We start from the raw sequence: 17592 nt of genomic DNA on the forward strand, positions 1-17592 counted from the left end.
ACAGGCATTATTGGCAGCCATTATGGTGAGTGCCACGCCCCCTCATTAACTGCACATCTCTACAAGAAGTCTCCAGCTTTTCTCACGAGAGTGTGTGTGTGTGTGTGTTCGGGGGCGGGGTGGGGGGTGTCATTGTGAGGGCTAAACAATGCCAATTGAATTGAAAGCTTATTTTACTTTAGCAACGACAAACATCCGATTTTGCTTTATTTAGAAAGGACACGTGCACATCCGGGACACTCGTGTGTATTCGGAATTAAAAACCTGTTAACGTGTGACGTCATACAAGGGAACCATATTGGAGAACGATATTCTGCTGCCCTCCAGTGGCCGCACTGCGAGTTGCACAATCCAATGTAAATCCTCAAAACATCAAGTACGATTATTAAAAACACGTCTATTAATCATTTTTATCATTTTTGTTTGAACTTTTTATTGAATTGTAACAAAAAGATCCTCCAAAACATCTAACACTTTCCTGAAAGGAACGATGGGAGAGTGGAAGAACACAAGAAAAAGTTACGAGCATGCGTGTGAAAAAGTGCGAGTGCTTGACAACAGTTCTCATTTTCACAACACTGAACAGGGTTTTTTGGCACACGGCGACCTGGTGCTACATGCTAACATGTAAACATTTGGAAAAAGTCAGAAACGTCACGTTAAACATCTGTTTTGAAGCATTTACAAGCAAGTTGGCACGGCCTGAGAACAGGAAGTCCCTTAAAAAGACGTGACGTCATCACGTTGTAAAACATCTGTGAAATAAAAGTAGGACTCGTCTCCGTCTCCTCCGGTCTAACCTGACACCAAAAACACCAAAAACACCACCGAAACGTGCGATGGTGTGACGGTCACGATGAGGTGACTTCGGGCAACACAGTGACGGCGGCGGCGGCGGCCATGTTGATGGCGGGACAGGCGTCTGTCAGCTTGAAGAGGAGCTGCTCTTTCTCTTGTGCCAGCGTCTGGTTGAGCGCCAGCTGCCTCTCTAGCGCCACCTTCAGGTCCTGATGCTCCCTGGACAGCTGCCTGCATAGCAACAACTAGCTTAGCAACATAAACACGTCAAGTTCATGTACGTACATAAGAAGTACATATTGCTGTACTGTAAACGTCAATCATAGTTCATGTAAAGTGAGTGTAAATAGGAGGGTAATACTAATGTAGTGTCTTACTGTAGGACAGTACTAGTACTAATGTAGTATCTCACTGTAGGACAGTACTAGTACTAATGTAGTGTCTTCTTGTAGGACAGTACTAGTACTAATGTAGTGTCTTACCGTAGGACAGTACTAGTACTAATGTAGTGTCTTACCGTAGGACGGTACTAGTACTAATGTAGTATCTTACTGTTGGACAGTACTAATACTAATGTAGTGTCTTCTTGTAGGACAGTACTAGTACTAATGTAGTGTCTTACCGTAGGACAGTACTAGTACTAATGTAGTGTCTTACCGTAGGACAGTACTAGTACTAATGTAGTATCTTACCGTAGTACGGTAGTAATACTAATGTAGTGTCTTACAATAAGACGGTACTAATACTATTGTAGTACCTTACCGTAGGACGGTACAAATACTAATGTAGTACCTTACCGTAGGACAGTACAAATACTAATGTAGTACCTTACCGTAGGACAGTACAAATACTAACGTAGTGTCTTACTCTAGGACAGTACTAATACTAACGTAGTGTCTTACTCTAGGACAGTACTAATACTAACGTAGTGTCTTACTGTAGGACAGTACTAGTACTAACGTAGTGTCTTACTGTAGGACAGTACTAATAGTAATGTAGTATCTTACTGTAGGACAGTACTAATACTAATGTAGTGTCTAACTGCAGGACAGTACTAGTACTACTGTAGTATCTTACTGCAGGACAGTACTAGTACTACTGTAGTATCTTACTGTAGGACAGTACTAGTACTACTGTAGTATCTTACTGTAGGACAGTACTAGTACTACTGTAGTATCTTACTGTAGGACAGTACTAGTACTACTGTAGTATCTTACTGCAGGACAGTACTAGTACTACTGTAGTATCTTACTGTAGGACAGTGTGTGTGTTGTCCAGACGTCCTCTCAGATCATCATTCTGCTGTGACACTTGAACCAGACGCTCCTCCACGCTGGTCTTCTTCTCCGCCTGCACCACCACAACAACTACATTAGCGATGGCGGCGGCGACGTCAATGACAACTACAATTACGACGTCAAACGTAATAATGAAGCCACCATTAAAGTACTGCATCAACAACATTTGTTTTGTTAATTTCAACTTTCTTCTTGTCAATTTTCTTGTTGAATTGTTATGATTTTATTATTACAATAATTTGATAATTATTGATCATAATTATTTTGTTTTGCGTGGGTTTTCTCCGGGTACTCCGCTTTTCCTCCCACATTCCAAAAACATGCTAGGTTAATTAGCGACTATGAATGTGAGTGTGAATGGTTGTTTGTCTATATGTGCCCTGTGATTGGCTGGCCACCAGTCCAGGGTGTACCCTGCCTCTCGCCCGAAGACAGCTGGGATAGGCTCCAGCATCCCCTGCCACCCTCGTGAGGATAAGCGGTGGAAAATGAATGAATGAATGAATTATTTTGTTTGTCTTTTTTCTTGAATGTTTGGACTTTATCCTACTAAATTGATGTTCTGCTTATTACGCTCATAAAACGGAGACTTTTTCTTGTTACATTATTAATATTTTGACTTACTTCTTGTAAAATTAACTGCTGGTTTGCATTAACGACTCCATTAGCATCGACATCACCAACAACAAGTACATTAGAGTCAGACACATTACAGATACTCACCAGTTCTTCCATCTGCTGCAACTTCCTGTTTTGTTCCTGCAAGCGCTCGCTCTTCATCTCAATGACGAACAGTAACGACTCCTGCTCAGACTCCCAGAATACACCTGGGCTGCCATGCGCCTGAAACACACGCACGCACACACCAGCATTATAATCACATGTACACACACACACACACACACCTGGATGTTCCTGATCAGATCCTTCTTAAAGGTGCAGTCTTGGACACGCCTCTTCAGTTGCTTGTAACACTCTAGCTCCGCCTTCAGCTCGCTCACCTCAGCCTGGGTTCACACACACACACACACACACGTCAGGCTGATGACGTCCACCAGGGGGCGCCAGGTTCACTTTACCTTCAAACACTTCTCAGCCTCCTGGAACCTCTCAGTCAGCTGACCTTTGACCTTCTCGTGACCTTGCTGCATCTCTGGTGACCATAACACACAAACACGTATTTTTAGTAGCGATGATGACGATAAACAAGCTCAGTCGTCATGGTTACAAAGTGCAGTGTGAGCGTGCGCGTTACCGTGCACGTGGCGCTGGTGTTGCTCTGAAACTTTCCAACTTTGCTGGATATGGACGGCGTTGACGTGAGCCGCCGTCTCCGCCTTGACCTGAACGTGACACGCCGTCATCAGTGTCGTCGCCCGCGTACAACGTCGGCTCATTTAGTGTGCGGTTCACCTTGTCCAGGATGCCAAGCACGAGGGTGCACACTTCTTCGTCGGCGTGCTCCTTGAGAAGCTCCGCCCTCTCCGCGTTGCCATTGGCTGAGAGCACTTCCTTCAAGATGGTCAGCTGCCATTCAAAGCGCTCCAGTTGTTTCTCCAACGCCACGTGTGTGCGACGCTTGCCTGTACACAATTCCGATTGGCTGACACTGATGTTTATGTGTAGCGTTTCGTGTACAGAAGTACATGAAAGTACAGAAATACACTGACCTCCATCTTTGGTGGACTTGTTGCCTTTCTTACTTTTCTTCTGGAGGAAGACGAAAGAAGAGGAAAAAAGTGAGGAGTGAGAGTGGCCAATCAATGATGACGTCTCCATCACAAGACTTTGTTTGTGTTCTTCCGACCCCATGAAACGACTATCGCTAACTAAGCTAACTAGCAGCTACACTGACGAAAACAATCCACTTAAAGAGATAACATTTCTATTCTGAGCTAATCAAGCTTTACGTCACGTTACATAAGACGCGCCTGTCAGGCCACGAGAGTTTTAAAACGCCGTCTGGTCTCTGATTGGACAGCAGGTGAGCATGACATCATCGCAGCCGGCTGAGGTGTGCACACACTGTAGGGAGTGACGTCATTAAAAAACACACACACACACACACACAATGGAAGTCTGACTAAAAAGCAAGCAGGCGTCAATCAAGGAGAAAAGAATAAAAAGGAGTGGCGTCAGTTAGCTGGCTTTCATGAGGGCGTTCAAACAGGAACCAGATTGAAACCACATGTGCTCTCCAGTCTCACAATCGACTTGACTGTCTCGTGTAGCCTTGTGTCGAGCCATGTAGAGTAATTGTGTTGTGTTTACTGTAATAATGCAGTGTAGTACTGTAAAGTGTTGCGTTGAGTGCAGTAATGTAATGTAGTAGTGCAGTGGTTAGTGTAGTAATGTAGTGTAACAGCGTCTTGTGGTGTTCATGTCATGTATTTTATAGTGTAGTCATGTAGTGTAATGGTGTTTTGTTTAGTTTTTACTGGAGCCGAGTAGTGGAGTGTTTACTTGAGTGATATACTGTAAATGTGTTGCGTTAAGGGTAGTTTTTAGTGTGGTAAAGGAGCGTTGTGTTTAGTTTAGTTGTGTTGTGTATTTACTGTGGTAAAGTACTGTTTGCTCTAGTAAAATGACATTGTGGTTACTGTAGCAATGTACTATAATAGTGCGTTTAGTGTAGTTAGAGCAATGCAGTTTTGTTTAGTATAGTGTTGTGTACTGTTTGTAGTAGTATTGTACTGTAGTAATTAGGGATGTTCCGACCGATCGGCCACCGATCATTCATTCATTCATTTCCTACCGCTTTTCCTTACGAAGGTCGCGGGGGTGCTGGAGCCTATCCCAGCTGTTTTCAGGCGAGAGGCGGGGTACACCCTGGACTGGTGGCCAGCCAATCACAGGGCACATATAGACAAACAACCATTCACACTCACATTCATACCTATGGACAATTTGGAGTAATGCTAATTAACCTAGCATGTTTTTGGAATGTGGGAGGAAACCGGAGTACCCGGAGAAAACCCACGCATGCACGGGGAGAACATGCAAACTCCACACAGAGATGGCCGAGGGTGGAATTGAACTCGAGTCTCCTAGCTGTGAGGTCTGCGCGCTAAACACTCGACCGCCGTGCAACCAGCCCCTGATCAGTTTCGGCCAATTTCTGTAAAAGAGCACGTGATCGCAAAAGACAACCACCTGTGGCTCATACTACGACATCCCATAATGATCACCACATGCAGTGTGCTGTTTTACCTGCCACGAAAACTCTGGGCTAGCATGTTGAAAAGTTTTCATTAACTGGTCGGCCATGACACTTGATGAAGTACAGTCAGATTTCGAGGCTAATGGTGTGATCATCAGTCTAATGGGAGCTAATGCAGCCAAAATGGTGGCCAACATTCGCCCGAATGTGCGTGACAGTCAGAATACTAAGCAAATAACCCGAAAAATAATTGACTTGATCGGAAAAGACTGCTTTCTCACCTCCGTGTTCACTGGATGTCCTGCTAGAGATCCACTAATGTACTCTCACATCAAAACTTCGGTATCGGCCGATTTCACTCAAGGATAATCGGTATCTGAATCGGCAGCATCAAACCCTTATCAGAGCATCCCTAGCAGTAATGTACTTTAATTGTGTTAGTGTAGTTTTCATTGTAATAATGTAGTATTGTGGTTAGTATAGTGTTTATTGTAGTAATGTAGTGTTGTGCTGAGTGTCGTGTTTAGTGTATGTTTAGTGTGTGTTTAATAGTATTTACGGTATAAATATCCTGTAGTGTAAAAGGGTAGTGTTTAGTGTACTATTTATCATAGTAGAGTCAGTGTCGTTACTGTTACTGTTCTGTAGTAATGTAGTATAGTAAAGTACTTTTATATCGTAGTTGTGTTCGGCCAGCTCGCAAGGCGCCACACCGGGTCTTCCCTCCCGGCGGCGGCCTCCCTGCTCTGGTCGCCGTCGGGCTGGTCTCACCTTGCTGTGGCCGCAGCCCATGCCTTCTCCTCCGCCGTGAAGCCGCTCCTCTCAGGCTGCGCTCGACGGCGTCTTTTCTTGTGTCGTGTTTGTTTTTTTTCGGCGTCCTCAGCTGAAAAGTTGCCAACAATCAAACAATCGTGACAACAAAAGTTCCTCAACAAACAGCCCGCCCGGCTCGAGCCGCTGAGGTGTTCAGGGACACTTCGAGAACTTCAGTTTCCTGAACACCCGAAGAGTTCCAACGCTGAGAAGACGCTGACATAAATATACCATTATAAAAGGTTTACAAGAGCACAAGAAATAAACGTTAAATGTGTGTTTTGTGTATATAAACATCCACAATCTGAAAATCCGTGAAGACACATCATGTTGTCGATTTGACTTCAGCTTCAACGTGTTCACGATTAAAATCACGAGACTGAACTTGACGTCTTGTAATTTGACTCAAATTAGTGAGTTAAAAAACAAATCATTTGTGATTTTTAGGCAAAATTTCAATTCTGTGTGCTTTCCCGCGTTCAGTAAATGCAACAGCGGTTCAGACACAGACATGCGCAGTAGAGAGGCTGAGTAGCGATTCATAGCATCATGCTGGCACAAGCTACGCAGCAAACTTCTTGAAGTACTTTCGTGCGTTTTTCATCCATCCCTGAAAATAAGGAGAGAGCCAGGCAAGTCCTTGAGTGTAAGAATCTTTTAAATTGTTCTAAAAAATAAAGAATGCTAACAGCTAACGCCCCACAAAACAACGTGAAATGAACATGCTTGACACGGCGCCTCTATAGACAGCATGGCACCATTGTTGTTGGCAAATTTGCTGTGTTTTTATGCAAGTTATTTCAGATGCACTCAACACTGATTGGGTGGATGTTGTTGGAGGGGCGGTGCCTGTGTGGATGACATCACACAAAGAAAGAAAGCAGCTGCTGTCACATGGAAAGTTTGAAGTGATGCTGCAAACAACTGGTGCCACACAGGATGAAAATAGACACATGACAAATTCCATACATGAGAAAGCAGCACTGGGGTCACCACAAGGTCATCAGAGCTGATATAGTAAACATGTCCAAAGTCTCTTTTCATGCTGGGATTGTTTTTTTGTTATTTGTTTTTCCTTTGCATGGTGAGATGTTGATAGAGTCTTTCATTATTCCAAAGAAAAACTTCCAGAAAGTTCATCAGATTAAACTTTTATTTGTTTTAGGTGAGCAATTAGGTGCTGAGCAGCTGCAGCAGGTTCACGTCTACGTATACACGCCAGAAGCACAAAAAGATACCAACGCAGGACAAGGCGATGAGCAGCCAAAGAATTCGAGCGCTGAAGTAGAGTGGCGTCAGTCTGTCAACACAAACAACAATGAAGGATGACTTTATTTCATATTCATCATGACCACAAACAACTCACCGTTGCTGCGGCGACTGAGAGTAACCTTTAAAGTAGCGCAGGCGTGCGTACAGATAGAGCACGCCGCATACTGAAGACACACCTGACACACACATTGTAAACGTCATGTACATGAAAGATACCATGTGGACATGAGGTCAGGTGACGTCACCTTGGTTGAAGAAGACTCCAGATGTCCACAAGGTTGCGATGAAAATGGGAAAATACTCGGAACAATTGACTCTAAAAGGGGTGCAAAACAAAATTTGTTCCCACAACTAATCATGCATGACAAAACCAACACACATGAAGGCGCCGTATGAGCAGGTCACATGACAACTCACTGAGCTCTGAATACCCTGTCAAACTGTGACGGTCCAGATGTACACGGAGGGGAGACGGAGAACTTCCTCCTGGCGTAGATCACCTGCAGGGAGAAGTAGGCTGCACAAATACGTTTAAAAACTATATATATTTGTCAGTTATACTACAAAGTACAACAAGTTCCCAGCATGCACCTGACCTTGCTCCAGGACGCCCATAATGGTGACAGCGGCAAGGCAGACGACCTGGTCAAGCATCTCCGCTAGTGTCACCGCAAAGAGTCCCGAATATCAGCTGGACGCAGGAGTGATACACCTGCAGGGGGCGTGGCTACACTGACCAATGGAGAGTGGGCGTGTCTGCATGTCTTTGAAAGACCAGTTAGAGTGAAGAACACACAGTAGAGGAGGCTTCTCGAGTAGAACTATATTTACATAATACTCTTGTTTTACAGAGATATCAAAAGTAGAAAATACTTACAAAAATTGTCTGCCATATATAAAAATAACATCTATGTCCAGATCATTAGCAAAGGTTTACATACAAAAAATAGATTTATAGACATTTACACACAAACGCTGGGAAGCCAGATCAAGCGTGTCAGAAGTAGAAACAAGCTCCGCCCACAAGGCAAAGAACAAAACTCCCATCATGCATCAGAAAGGTTCCCAATGCTCGCGCTCAGCAAGTCCATGGCGGCGGTCCAATGAGGGCCAGTCAAAGACAGTAGACAGGAAGTAACATTCACACTAACGCTCAGGCTCCACCCCCATCAGCCCAGTAGGTTGAGATGGGGCGTGGCCTAATGGTGGCTAGCGAGCAGCTCGTCCAGGTCGGCCATCCACTCCTGGGTGCTCTGCCCCTTCAGTAGCGAGTCCACTAGGTCGCTCTCGGCGGCGAAGCTCCCGGCCGCGGCGTTATATCCGAAGGAGAGCTGCTGCTGATTGGCTGTCCTGCTCACCTGGTAACCTTGGTTACATGGCAGGCCTTGGCGACCGTTGCTCTGCGCCGGACCGAACGCGGCTAGGTCGGGAAGAACGTTCTGGTTCTGAGCTGCCTGCTGCTGGTTGGCCATCGGCTGGCCCAGGCTTTGAGGATTGGGCGGCGCCCTCTGTTGGGCGACCGGCATGCTTGTTTGCATCATCGCTCCCATTGGCCGGCCCCCTGGGTTGGAACTAAAAGCGGCAGCGCCGGGAGCCATTTTGGGAATCCGAGACTGCTGCATGTGGAAGGCGTTGGGAGGGTTAGTGAAGGCGTTGGGGGGCAGGCCAGAGTTACTCGAAGGCGGCTGGTTGGCGAGCTGCTGCTGCCACACGGCGTTCTGGGTTCCCTGCATGGCTCCGGGCATGGACGTCGTCATGTTGGCTCCCATGGTGGCCTGCATGGAGCCAGGCATGCGGGTGGCGGCCAGCTGCTGCTGCTTCAACATGGCGGCGTTCGGCTGCGCCTTGAGGTGCTGCTGCTGCTGGGCCAGGAGATTCTGTCTGTAGGGTGTGCTCATGGATCCCATAGGCTGGCGCTGCTGGGGCTGGTGACCCGTGTGAAGGTTCATGTTATTGTACAGGACCTGCTGGACGTCCACGCCGGCTCCACCGCCTCCGCAGGATGGAAGACTGATGTCCGTTTGGCTCGCCGCTGGGGGTGGAGGTACACCGCCCGTCGGGCCGCCACTCTGAGCCATGTTCATTGTCATCATGCCTTGATTCTGGGGGAACATACGCTGGGGTCCAGGTGCAGGGCCTCCCATTGAAGCCACACTGGCCATTGGCTGAGAGGAAGCTGAACATAAACATAAAAAACGCCAATGAACTACTTTTCTTTTTTTTAAATGAACACACACAATACATCCACACACAAGACCATGTTACTTTCATAATAATTAACCATCTATATGTGTGCTATGCAAATGAGCTAGCACCCTTATTTGCATAGCTAAAGTCCAAACAAGGTCACGGTGCTGATTTATGATGCACAAACACACAACACAAAAGTCCAATCATTTACATTTTCCAAAAGCATCTAACCTGTAAACTGGCTGACTGGAGGCTGTGGGAAAGTGTTCTGATTGGCCTGCTGGCCCGGCTGGTCCTGGTACTGTGGCGGGGGTCGGGTCAGGTGTCTCTGCAGCTGCTGGTCCTGCTGTCGCTGTTTTTCCTGGACGTAATAATAATAAAAAAAAAAAGATGTGATGGTCATGAGATGGTGACAACGGCACACGAAATGTGTCGTCGGTGAGTGGATGTTGCGTCACGTGCCTGTTCTGCCATGAGCTGCTGTCTCTGCAGGTACTGCTGCTGTTTCTGCTGTTCCAGGATCTGCTGTTGATGCTGTTGCTGTTTGAGCGCGGCTGCAACCGCAGCCTGGCTGTTCAGGTAGGCTGCATTACCATGGTTACCCGCCATGGCGTTCGCCCCAGGCTGAGCCGCCATGCCGTTGTTTCCTGGTGTGGATACCATTGTGCTGGCGGGATTTGGGCCTTGAGGAGGGGCAGGGTAGGAGTTCTGGTCCTGATTGAGGAGAAGTCTCAGTTGTTATCAATAAAATGGTATGGTAGGCTCATTAGTGACCGCTACAGGCTGCATTGTGTGTGGCACAAATCAAGTCAAGAAGGTGACATGGCCTCTACAAACAAGAACCTGAGGTTTTCAGCTAAAGGCTAACAGGTTTCTCATGTTCCAAGAAAACAAACAAGAATGAGCGGCTATATTTAAAATAAAAACACATCAGTCACATCAGATGGGATAAAACCAGAACAAGCACCAGTACCTGACCTAAACACAACCAGAGAGAGTGAGCTGTGAGCATCGTACCTGCGAGTGTGTGAGATGTTGGCGGAAGTTCATGTTGTTCTTCTGCTTCATCTGCTGCTGCTGCTGCTGTTGCTGTCGTAGCAGAGTCAGAAGCGCCGCTTTGTTCTGGTTCTGGTTGATGGGAGCCCGGGGAAGACCGGGTCCTGCCTCAAAGTGCGACAGGGGTTTGGTGTTGTTGTAATTCAGCATGGCCGCTTGGGCCTGGGCACTGGGTGCCTGCGCGTGGTTGAGAGGCGGCCCCTGAGCCGGGTGGCCCAACATGTTGGGGTGGCCGCCGCCCACTGGCATGTAGCTGTTGGCCCCCGCCTTGGGAGAACCCTTGGTTGGCTGACCAGACATCAGTAGCTGCTTCTGGGCATTGGAATTGAAGTCCTGTGGGTACAAAGAGGGGCTTGTAGGCTTGTCCATGCTAAACGCCCCCCCAAGTGGGCTCTGAGAGGGTTTGGTCATTTGTGTCCAGGATGAGGGGTGGGCGTGAGGGCCCTGGGAGTGGAACTTGGCCCCCGCTTGTGGCTGCTTGTGCTGCAGCTGGCTGTGCAGGTGCTGTGCTCGCTGCTGCTGAGCTGCCAGCTGCTGAAGCTGCTGGGCAGGAGACAGGTCTTTGGGTACTGGGGGGCCTGGAGGCAGTAGGTGGTTGGGAGGAGGCTGGTGTTGCCTGGGGGGAGGAGCCTGTTGAGATAGGGGCACAGCTGGGGAGGAGGCTGAAGAAGTAGCAACAGGAGAGCTGGTGGGGTGAGGAGGAGGAGGTCCAGAAGATGTGGGCCTGACGTGGGGGGAACCAGTACGAGAGTCCTGATCGAAGGCTGTTGAGGCCGGGGAGAACTCGGCTTTGACGCTGCCCAAATCCAGAGTAAGGAGACTCTGTGAGGACTGTGCACCACCACCTGCTCCGCTGCCACTTCCTCCCCCGGTGCCACCAGCGCTTCCTGGATTTGGCGTCATCTCCAGAGGGTCCTTGCGGTCTTCAAAACCATCATTAAGGATGTCCTGAATGTCCTCGTAGGCCACTGTGCGGTTCAGCTCCTCCATCAGCTCCGTCCACTCCTGCTCATTGAGGTTGAGGTCGGGGAGCAGGCTGTTGTTGTTACCGCCTCCTCCTGAAGGAGGCATGATGGGAAGAATATCATCTGGCTCCTGCTTCATTTCCTTGCGCTGAAACTCGGAGCCCGCCTCCTTGTCTGCCGACTCGCCGGTTGGCACATGCGTGCCGTTGGTTTTGAGTGAATCGCTGATCCCCAGCTTGGAGTCCATCGGGGAGCCGTTGGCAGTGGTGTCCATACACACCTTCTTGCTGGGAGGAAAGCCATCGGAGAAACCGTTGACCTGGTCTCTGCCAAGTGGAGAACCAGCACTTTCCAACTTCCTCTTAACCGTCTCCTGCAACTGGACACCAAAACACAGAGCTGTTAGAATACTGTAATGTGACATATTTTTTAAAAAGCAGTGCGAGCGGCAGTGGATGTGGCGTCAACAGAAGCAGCTGAAGGGGGCGCTGTTAATAGAAGCAGCTGCAGGGGGCGCCGCAGCTGATGTGGTGTTAAGAGAAGCAGCTGCAGGCAGCCTTACATAAGACAAAGAGCCTCCTCAGAGTGGGGACTAGAATATCTGACGGAAAGATCCGGAAAGCAGAGCATGATCAGCTGATCGTCACACTGCTACAGTGAGAACAGGTGGCTCCGTGGTCACATGACAGGTCATTTCAATGATGTCAACAGCCGTGAAAAGTGTAGATAATTGTTTCTTGTAGTAGTCATGGATCATTGCCAACTAGGTTATAAATCTAACCTTTATAAAGCTTTTTGGTCGGGTAAATTAATTTAGACAATACATCCTGGTGTCACTAAAAGCTCATTTCTATAAGTACTTTTGGTGATGAAGTTTGAGGTTTCACAACTGATCTAAAGAGATGATTACAACCATAAAGTTAAAAGGTAAAGAGTAAATATGGGCCGTCAGACAACCAAGCAGCTTATAAAAAAATCTGATGAATGAACTGTCCTCGAGCCTCCTTCATGAGGACACACCAGGCCCTCAGAGAACTGAGTCACATGAGCACAAAGGCGCCATGGCGGGCACCACTAAACTATGCAGAGAATTTCCTGATCGGCCTGAGCGGTATCCTCACAGTCTGTATCACAGAAGTGCTCCCGTTCCAGTTGTAGGCTACGTATGATTACATCATCACACGGCACCGGCAGCCTGTTTATCAGGAAGACACGGACATGAGCAAACTCTGGTTGTGGGTTTGAAGAAATGTCTCCGCAATGACAAATCCACACATGGACAAGTCTGTCGTCCTCTCTGAGAGGCTTCTGTGGGCTGAAGTGAGTCACTGAGCCTCTGGAACCTGAAATACTGGTATGAGCCCTCCCTCTTGTTGCCATGGAAACACTTGCTTGGGGGTGTGGGGGGGCATTCAGGCTATTAATGGCCTGTCTTCTTCAGTGATCACAAGTCTTTGTACATGATATAGAAAAAGATATTAACAGTATAAATAAAGCATTGAATGGGCGCTCGTACCCCCATGCAACTCAGGGTTCACATGAGTCGGGGGGGCATTGCGCATTCCATTTCCTGTTACTCCTTCCTTAATATGCTGAGGTGTATTAAGGAAGTATATGAGTATGTATAGCTTCGAGGTGTCACCTTCCTAAAGTAAACACCAATTATGATGAAGATCTGACCTTGTGGAAGTGATTTATTAACATTTACAGTTCAGTGGCAAATTGTCTGATCCATCAAAGTTTTGCCCACATGCCCCGCACACATCTTGTGGAACTGGTATACGTGATTTTCTTCTGGCCTCCTTTGGTCAAGGTGCGTAAAAAGTTTGTTCAAACCCTAGTTTTCACCCAAAATTGCAGCCAGAAAAGAAAATGTCCCACGTCCTGTTTGAGACTTTTTTTATGACGTTACAACCAAACTGGTGACGTTCTGTAAAACTAGTAGAAAGGGCTTTTTTCCAACTTTTTATATATATGTATATATATATATAACAGGGGCGTGTGACGTTTTTGGGTTCATGTTTAGGACCCCTGAAACATCAAAATTTTCCCCAAACTTGATGCACTTTTGTTTAAGTTTTCATGCATGTTAAGGCTCTTTAGCATGCAAGAAAAGTCACAGAATATGTACAATTTTTAAAAACACTTTCAAGATGGCCTTTGCACGCAAGTGTCTGGCCCCTAATAATCAATAAATAAAAGTGTCTGGTGGTCTTGGATGTTGGCTGCACCCAACAATGTCAAGTATGCATGAAGTCTTATCATGAAAGGAATGCTGAGGTTGTTTTGGCTGCTCTTCTATCACCGTGGTAACAAACTCATGTAAAGTACAGTATGTATTGTGGGTGGAACGCTACGCCATAATCACAGTTCAGTGTGTACATTGGTTTAAAGGTCACGGTTTAGTTACTTGTCAGGACAAGAAACAAAAAACTGCAGTGCTTTTGTGCAAAAAGCTTGAATGAGTTTTTTGAAAATGAAACATTTAAAAAATGCCAAACTGTTGGCAAATAATTCTCAAATAAGCAAAAGTATCAAATAAATAATACAAGTATTATAACATAACAAGAAATACAGCATACAGCAGGAATACAGCATAGACAAAACTATTATTTGTTAGTAGAGTAGATGACCGACATGGGAAAAATTTCCTGTCCCCCACTTTTAATGTGTACCGTGCGGGAACGGTATGGCCGTTGGCAAAACAGAAAATTTGAAAAAACAGAAAAATTTGCACTTTTATTGTTATTATCATTTACATCAGAGTTGATTCTTTGAGAGAGAAATATGCAACATAACTAACAGGTGCTTCTCTAGGAAATGAGCAATGTCATCGAGTTTATGGAAGTACGTTTATCAATTATGGTTTTACAATAACACTAACCGCAGTTCATCATTAATACATTCAAACTGTTGCTAGGAGACATGATGAAATGTAGCATCACTTATGTGGCCAGACTTGTTGCTTTTTTTTTTCAACATTAGTGTGCTATTGGTTGTGCCTACATCTCTTAACGGGGGTAACAGTTTGACTCTGGAACAGATTATGTCTATTTCCATGGTTTTTCATGGGTGGAACAAACTGGAAGTGAAATAGCTAAAAGGAAGTGGTAACAATATATCAGCAACAGTAGTAGTAGTAGTAGTAGTACTAGTACTAGTCGGGCAAAGTGGATGATACAGGGTTCAAAGTAATGCAACAGTCCCACAGACGAACAGTGTGAGAAGCTTTATTGCCAATGCCTCGATGCATACACGGTAAAAACACACGTGTTTCTCCATCGCCCTCCATAATAAAACAACACAACCCTTATGATTATGCACCAATCATAATGAGGGCGAGCAAGGTGCATCACATATCCAGGAGTTCTGACCATAATGCTGCATCGATCATCAATATCTACTTGAATTGTAGGCTAATTAAAGTAATGTAAAATCTTGCAAATTGTTAGCGCATTCCCGTTTTATGTTTTGTTGTAATTTTTTTCAGATACTTTCATCTTCACTTTAATAATATTATTGAAGTATTTAAATTACTGTTGCATTGCACAAAACATGTTTTTGCCTTTTTTCACGCACCATGTCAGGACTGTTTACGCACCAGCACCACTTCAAAACTACCACTTTGGCACTAGTATCAGATAATATGTGAACAACGCCCAACATTATATTGCCCGACGATCTCACACACCCAAAACAACATGACGTCAACCGGGTCACATACACTCTTAGGCCTTTTGCTTCCTGTCGGGAGTTGCTAGTTTCACATTGTCAAGCTGCCATTTGGTGACATCATATCTGCTGTTTTGATGCACAATTTCATTATGTCAAAGCGCGCAATTACAATAAAGCTTATTCTATTCTATGGGGTCGCTCAAAGTCTGTTGGCAGGTGGACTAAGACTCATCTCTTGGTCCTGGACTATGGTCCCATGGACTCTATTCCATTTTACCCAGTCCAAAAACAAGTGTGTACGCACCCTGGTAGTGTAGTACTCTGCAGTAGTGGTGAGTGATGTAGTACTAGTTTGTAGTAGGTGACAGAGGTGACTCACGGCAATCAGGGTGCTGTTCCTGCTCTGTTCAGGTGCTCCTCCACCGTCTCCAAGCTCCACGCCTCCACCGCCGCCTCCTCCTCCTCCTCCTGTTCCCCCGCCTCCCGCTCCTCCGCCTCCTCCAGGCGCCCTCTGGCCGGCCTGCTCTCCGGCGGCCGGGGGCTGGCGGTGCTTGTTAGAGCGCTTGGCTTTGGCCTGCAGGCACCGCTGGTGCAGGGCGAAGGTCTGCTGCCTCTCCAGCTCCAGACGCTCCAGCGTGGCGCTCTCGTAGCGGCGCTCGCAGCTGTTGTGATGCTGCCGGAAGAGCTCGATCCTCCGGCGGAGCCTCTCCATCACCGCGCTGTGTCGCGGTGTAACAAAATCCGCCATCATCAATCAAAACGACTCCCGGCTCAGGTTTCGTCCATAAAATGCTGAATCTGGCTCTTTCTCACTCTGGGCGTCTCTACACCCCCCCTCGCCCTTTACAAAGACTCCTGTGCTGGCTCCATGGAGGCGACCTTTGTCTTGCTAATGGCCTTCAGTCGCAGCGGCACTCACTGCCGGAGAGGAGAATTAAGGAAGCTCATGAAGCTAGCAATCACAGAATGTGCACCAGCTGTTTTAATTTCCCGTGTGAGCTTCTGGAAGTCTACATGAATCACATCAGGTGAAAAGACACTCGGGCTGCTCTCAATCACAGTGTTTACATGCTACCTGAACCAAGTACGACCAAGCACATTCCTGCACTCACTAAAATCGCAATTACTGGATAAACATCCTGAAAAAGTTGCCCCTTTCTTTGCTTTGGTGCTAATCTGGGATAACTTCTTCTCTCGTGGAAACAATTGTGTTGTTTCTAATAGTTACTTGACGTGAAATATCTCGACTTGTTTCAAACTAACTTGCTCGTCAGCTAGCTTAGCCAGCCTGAAGCTAGCAGAGTAACAACTTCATAAACTTGCCAGCACTTACTCAGTAAATTAGTTTTACCGAGCGGCGACGTTACGCCGACACAAAAAAACCATACGAGTTTGCAGACTACGAACACTGTCCATGCAAGAAAAGCACTTACTGTGAAAGTGTAGCTGTCTGCTCTTGCTACAGCATCTGTTCAGCCAACAGCTGATCCTCCGCCTCCGTGTAGCCGCTAGCTGCTAGCGCTCTGTTTTGGGCTGGCTAGCTAGCGAGCTGGCTAGCTCAACGCGTTTAAATGAAGCATATTTAGATTTTTGTTGTTCTGAATTGTCGGTGTAAATAATCCTCCTCCTGGCCGACCCCGAGCCGAGTGTGTAGGAAGCAATGAAAAGTGGCTGGCTTGGTCCCTCCACTCCGCCTCTATTGTTTTCCAGCGTACAGACAGGTTGACGCCGCCATTTTGCTAACTTTCTCTTTTTTTTCCTTTCTGAGAGCAGAGGGATGTTGCTAGCCCGCCCCCTGATGATTGACATCGGAAGGAGCCAATAGGCGGCCTACAGTTTGTGACGTTCCAGTCGCTATTGTTAAAGTTTTCATTGTGTATTGTCTTAACACGAGCGTGCATTGAATTTCAACAGATTTTGTATTTAAAACAATTTGACCTTTTTATGAATTGTTTCATAGCATGTTACTGACATTTTCTGCCTGTAGAATATTGACCCCCAGCATTTTCAGAAATTTGCATTTATGTATACAGCCATCCACTTTCTCCGGTTTACGGTAGAATGCTGGAGCCTATCCCAGCTGACTTTGGCAGAGGCATGGTACACGCTGGCCTGGTCTCCAGCTAATCACAGAGCACATATAAACCACCAGTCACACTAGCATTCATACCTATGTACAATTTTGAGTCAACAGTTAAACGTGCATGTTTGGCATGTGTGAGGAAACCGGAGTACCCGGAGAAAACCCACACAGGTATGGGGAGCATAAGCAAATTACATTTATTTTCAGTTTGTCACCTATAACAAGTATCATGTACAAAAAAAGATGGTGTTATTATTGAAAAGCAAGGGGGAAAACAAACAA

General features: G+C 46.5%; 3 protein-coding genes across 5 annotated transcripts; all 3 read right to left on the bottom strand.

Annotated features, from left to right (window-relative positions):
• Window positions 1-409: 409 nt before the first annotated feature.
• Window positions 410-6264, bottom strand: ccdc69 (coiled-coil domain containing 69). The gene is made up of 9 exons (XM_058061799.2): window positions 6028-6264; window positions 3767-3806; window positions 3510-3679; window positions 3352-3439; window positions 3176-3249; window positions 3002-3103; window positions 2820-2939; window positions 2051-2148; window positions 410-1029 (listed from the first exon to the last, which is right to left on the bottom strand). Exons 1-9 carry the CDS (start codon window positions 6046-6048, stop codon window positions 852-854), a joined length of 891 nt encoding a protein of 296 aa, XP_057917782.2. The 5' UTR covers window positions 6049-6264; the 3' UTR covers window positions 410-851.
• An 885-nt stretch (window positions 6265-7149) lies between these two features.
• Window positions 7150-8077, bottom strand: mgst2 (microsomal glutathione S-transferase 2). The gene is made up of 5 exons (XM_058064545.2): window positions 7938-8077; window positions 7759-7858; window positions 7587-7657; window positions 7436-7517; window positions 7150-7369 (listed from the first exon to the last, which is right to left on the bottom strand). The coding sequence occupies exons 1-5, from the start codon at window positions 7993-7995 to the stop codon at window positions 7243-7245; spliced, it is 438 nt and encodes a 145-aa protein (XP_057920528.2). The 5' UTR covers window positions 7996-8077; the 3' UTR covers window positions 7150-7242.
• A 72-nt stretch (window positions 8078-8149) lies between these two features.
• maml1 (mastermind-like transcriptional coactivator 1) lies at window positions 8150-17030 on the bottom strand. Of its 3 annotated transcripts, none has more exons than XM_058064544.2 (6): window positions 16661-17030; window positions 15607-15946; window positions 10549-11931; window positions 9994-10245; window positions 9763-9892; window positions 8150-9517 (listed from the first exon to the last, which is right to left on the bottom strand). In XM_058064544.2, the coding sequence occupies exons 2-6, from the start codon at window positions 15937-15939 to the stop codon at window positions 8541-8543; spliced, it is 3075 nt and encodes a 1024-aa protein (XP_057920527.2). In that variant the 5' UTR covers window positions 15940-15946; window positions 16661-17030; the 3' UTR covers window positions 8150-8540. The 3 variants fall into 3 exon arrangements, with proteins under 3 accessions (XP_057920527.2, XP_057920525.2, XP_057920526.2); XM_058064542.2 differs by having other exon boundaries at window positions 15607-16145; XM_058064543.2 differs by lacking the exon at window positions 16661-17030 and having other exon boundaries at window positions 15607-16648.
• Between the last annotated feature and the right edge of the window lie 562 nt (window positions 17031-17592).

The sequence above is a fragment of the Doryrhamphus excisus genome, linkage group LG23 (genome assembly GCF_037039965.1).
Source record: "Doryrhamphus excisus strain RoL-2023G ecotype Guam linkage group LG23, RoL_Dexc_Guam_v1.1, whole genome shotgun sequence".
Taxonomy (NCBI): domain Eukaryota; kingdom Metazoa; phylum Chordata; class Actinopteri; order Syngnathiformes; family Syngnathidae; genus Doryrhamphus; species Doryrhamphus excisus.

Bases quoted from the DNA above. Each gene is read 5' to 3' on its own strand.
- ccdc69 (XM_058061799.2), bottom strand. From the start codon at position 6,048: ATGGGCTGCGGCCACAGCAAG. The intron at 3,807-6,027 runs GTGAGACCAGCC...GTCTTCCTCCAG, and splicing joins TGGGCTGCGGCCACAGCAAG to AAGAAAAGTAAGAAAGGCAA. The intron at 3,680-3,766 runs GTCAGTGTATTT...AATTGTGTACAG, and splicing joins CAAGTCCACCAAAGATGGAG to GCAAGCGTCGCACACACGTG.
- mgst2 (XM_058064545.2), bottom strand. From the start codon at position 7,995: ATGCTTGACCAGGTCGTCTGCCTTGCCGCTGTCACCATTATGGGCGTC. The intron at 7,859-7,937 runs GTCAGGTGCATG...GTATTTGTGCAG, and splicing joins TATGGGCGTCCTGGAGCAAG to CCTACTTCTCCCTGCAGGTG. The intron at 7,658-7,758 runs GTGAGTTGTCAT...CACCCCTTTTAG, and splicing joins GACAGGGTATTCAGAGCTCA to AGTCAATTGTTCCGAGTATT.
- maml1 (XM_058064542.2), bottom strand. From the start codon at position 15,978: ATGATGGCGGATTTTGTTACACCGCGACACAGCGCGGTGATGGAGAGG. The intron at 10,246-10,548 runs GTACGATGCTCA...CTCCTCAATCAG, and splicing joins AACATCTCACACACTCGCAG to GACCAGAACTCCTACCCTGC. The intron at 9,518-9,762 runs GTTAGATGCTTT...GTTTATGTTCAG, and splicing joins TCCAGTCAGCCAGTTTACAG to CTTCCTCTCAGCCAATGGCC.